Source organism: Myotis brandtii, unplaced genomic scaffold (assembly GCF_000412655.1).
Source record: "Myotis brandtii unplaced genomic scaffold, ASM41265v1 scaffold521, whole genome shotgun sequence".
NCBI lineage: Eukaryota > Metazoa > Chordata > Mammalia > Chiroptera > Vespertilionidae > Myotis > Myotis brandtii.
The window spans coordinates 4,286,798-4,290,019 of NW_005369870.1; the positions used below are offsets into that span (position 1 = coordinate 4,286,798).

The following is a 3,222-nucleotide window of genomic DNA, read 5'->3' on the forward strand; positions in this document are numbered from 1 at the left end:
AAACGCCGGGGGGGGGGGGGGGTCCAGGACCACCCTGGGCTGCACAGAGTGCCTGGGCTGAAGGAGTCCCTTGGAGAGGAAACAGGAACAACAGGTGGTCCAAAAGGGGTGTGCATTCCCTAAAGCAAGAAAAGTGGAGAGAATGATAGTGGCTGGCAGAATGCCGACCTGATGCCAGCGGGCTCAAGGGGACAAAGGTGTCAGCCATCTCAGCCCCAGGCTGTGGGGAGACAAGCCCCACCTCAGAGCAGCAGGTGAGAGAGCTGGGCCTCAGTGAAAGGCAGAGGGCCTTAAGGGAGCTGGTAGATGTGCGGGTCAGGGGCTTGTCACGGGGTTTCTGAGATTCTGGGTATGGATGAAGAGGGTATCAAAAGAGGTTCAAGCTCATAGAAGGAATCTGGATTTAAGCTCAGGAAAGGTCCTTAGGATCCATAAAAAGATGGTTCTTCCTTCCCCAGCAACAGAACAGTGACCTATTCCTATCACCTCCATAGCAGAGCTGGCTTAGGAACCCCTGTGTACTATGTTTCTCTGGGGTTCTGCCTGTCCAGTTTCTGAGAGGGCTCCTGCCACCGACCATTACCAAAATGATTGTCACTGAACATTGTTTCACCTCTGCACGCCCTCTTAGAAACCCTGCTTAGTGCCCACCTCTGACCTTAATCCCCGGGGAGGGAAAATAGGGTCTAGGATGGGAACTGAGGTTATGGAGCTCTGACCCAAGCAGAGGTCTGGGTGTGGCTCCTCTTGCCCACTGACCTTTCTCTCCCTTAGTCCTGAAGGCCTGTGATCTGGTCCCTGTCAGAGCAGTCAAGGAGGGGACCCTGGGGCTGACCCCCGCAGTAGCAGACATTTTCGCCTCAGTAAACGCCTCCTGCGTGGTCTGGAAGTGCTGTGAGGATGGGACACTGGCGCTGACCAACTCCAACACTAAGTATGTGGGCAGCAACATCAGCACCAAAGGTGTGGGCAGTGACCGCTGTGAGGACATCACTCAGAACTACAAGTATCCTGAAGGTACTGGCCAGGGGAGGGCCCCAGGCTCCTCAGCCCTGAAATAGCAAAAGAGGGGGGATGCAGGCCATGGAGGGTTGCGGTTCTTTCCCCACCATATTTCTCGTATTGACCTATGAGAAATATATGTCAATATGACGTTTGACATTTGGGGCCAGGGAACGCTTGGTTGTGAGGGGCTGAATAGCATTCCTGACCTCTCTCCACCAGATGCCAACATCCCTCCATCACCAATCACCACCACCACCTGTTGTGACAAACAAAAGTGTCCCCAGACATCCCCAAATGTCTCCTAAGGGGCAAAATTGCCCCCAATTTTGCTACAAAACAACACACTTAATACTAAACCCAGCTGCCAAAAGATGTTGTTCTTCCTCTCCCCTGCTTATCCAATCCCTCTTAACCTCTTCCTCCCTCCATATTAGTTAATGGCACTGCTGTCTACCTATTTGTTCCAATAATAAGGCCTGCACTCTCGTCTTTCCCCCTTCACTGCCCCACATTACTCTCGCATTTGTCTCCTCATCTCCTTCCCCATTGCCTATAGGTAACCAGGGCCTTGTCATCTCTTGTCCACAATATTCCAATGGTCGCCTAACTGGACCCCCTGCCTGCAGTCTCTCCATCATTATTCCATTTCCAAACTTTCCATTTCCAGAATGAGCTTTCTAAGACACAAGTATAATTATCTTACACCCTTGCTCCAGAACATTCCATGGCTCCCATTGCCCTGGGAATAAGTTCCAACTCCTTCACTGAGGAAGATTCAAGTCTCTCCCAAACTGTCCTCAGGGACAGTGTGAATTGTCCAAAAGCTGGCTCTCCCAACTGTTCAAGGAGCAAATTCATGGCACTTGAAAAAGAACTCGGTCCTTGAGTGACTTGGAAGGGACACGCTGTGTCTGTGCCGAACACAGACTTTAAAAAAAAAAAAAAAAAAAAAAAAAAAAAAAAAAAAAAAAAAAAAAAGCTAAATATACCCTTAGAGGTTTGCAAAGTTCTTGTGACTTTGGCATTTGGCAGCCGTGGGTAAATAAGTCTTAATCCTGGGCTTCTATTAGAAGGGCCTATACCTGCTGGGTAAGAGGCCCGCTTTGTTTCTCCTGTTCTTCAGGATCTCTTCAGGAAAAAGAGGTGCTGGAGAGAGTCCAGAAAGAGAAACTGGAGCATGGGGAAGACAACGGCATCCATCCTCCCCGTCTCGAGACTGCAGATCCTCTGTACCTGTTCTTGGAAGCACCAAGCTCCCTACCCCTGAGAGGGGATGCCCAGTTCTCCGTGACCCTGGTGAACCCCAGTGACCAGGAGAAGGCTGTGCGGCTGGCAATTGGGGTGCAGGCCGTGTACTACAACGGCGTCCTGGCTGCTGAGCTCTGGAGGGAGAAGCTGCTCCTTACGCTCAGTGCCAACCTGGGTAACTCTCTATGGCCCTGGGCAGACTGCAGCCATAAGGCTCCCCCTGCAGGTCTCGATGGGTGGCTTCTAGCTCCTGGTGTTTTCTCTCTTCTCTCTCTCTTCTCTCTTCTCTCTTCTCTCTTCCCTCTTCTCTCTTCTCTCTTCTCTCTCCCCTCTTCTCTCTTCTCTCTTCTCTCTCCCCTCTTCTCTCTTCTCTCTTCTCTCTATATATATATTTATAGTTATTGTGCTTCACACAGAAAAAAAAATCCCACAATTCTGATTGCAGTAAGGTAGTACACAGACCACAGCAGCAGTGTAAGAAGTGTTTGGCAAGGTAAACAGAATAGAATGGCAGGGGAGCATTGCACCCAGACTGGAGCACAGGCTGCCTCCAAGTGAATCAAGCGGCTCTGGGTCCTAAAGGGTGAGCAGGACAGTGGTGGCCGGAAAAGTGAGTCATGGGCATTCCAGGCAGAGGAACATGTGTGCAGGTTCTTCCTCCCAGAGATTCTTACTTAATTGGCCTGGGGTGGGGTCCGGGCATTGGTGTTTTTAAAAAACTCCTCATGTTATTCTAGGGTTGAAATTTCCTGGACAAGAGCGGTTGTTCTCAAATGTTCCTACAATCAGAATCACCTAGGGAAATTTGATGTCAGCCTGCACCCCAGACCAATTAAATCAGAAATTCCATGGTTGGAGCCAAACATTTTTTTAAAAAAATGTAATTCCTTGGGTGATTTCAATGTGCAGGCATCTACATTATTGCAACAGTCTCCTAATCAGCACCCCACTCTCCACTCTGTCATGTTC

General features: G+C 49.9%; 1 protein-coding gene across 5 annotated transcripts in view; it reads left to right on the forward strand.

The window, feature by feature from the left end:
* Positions 1-3,222, forward strand: part of EPB42 (erythrocyte membrane protein band 4.2) — a 19,296-nt gene that overhangs the window by 9,478 nt on the left and 6,596 nt on the right. For 3 of the 5 annotated variants that reach the window (XM_005877567.2, XM_014548783.1, XM_014548786.1), the window contains 2 exons: positions 775-1,017; positions 2,129-2,428. In XM_005877567.2, coding sequence (XP_005877629.1) covers positions 775-1,017; positions 2,129-2,428 — 543 coding nt within the window. Of the gene's footprint in view, positions 1-774; positions 1,018-2,128; positions 2,429-2,990; positions 3,133-3,222 lie in introns of those variants that run through there. The other 2 variants (XM_014548785.1, XM_014548784.1) reach the window with 2 other exon arrangements.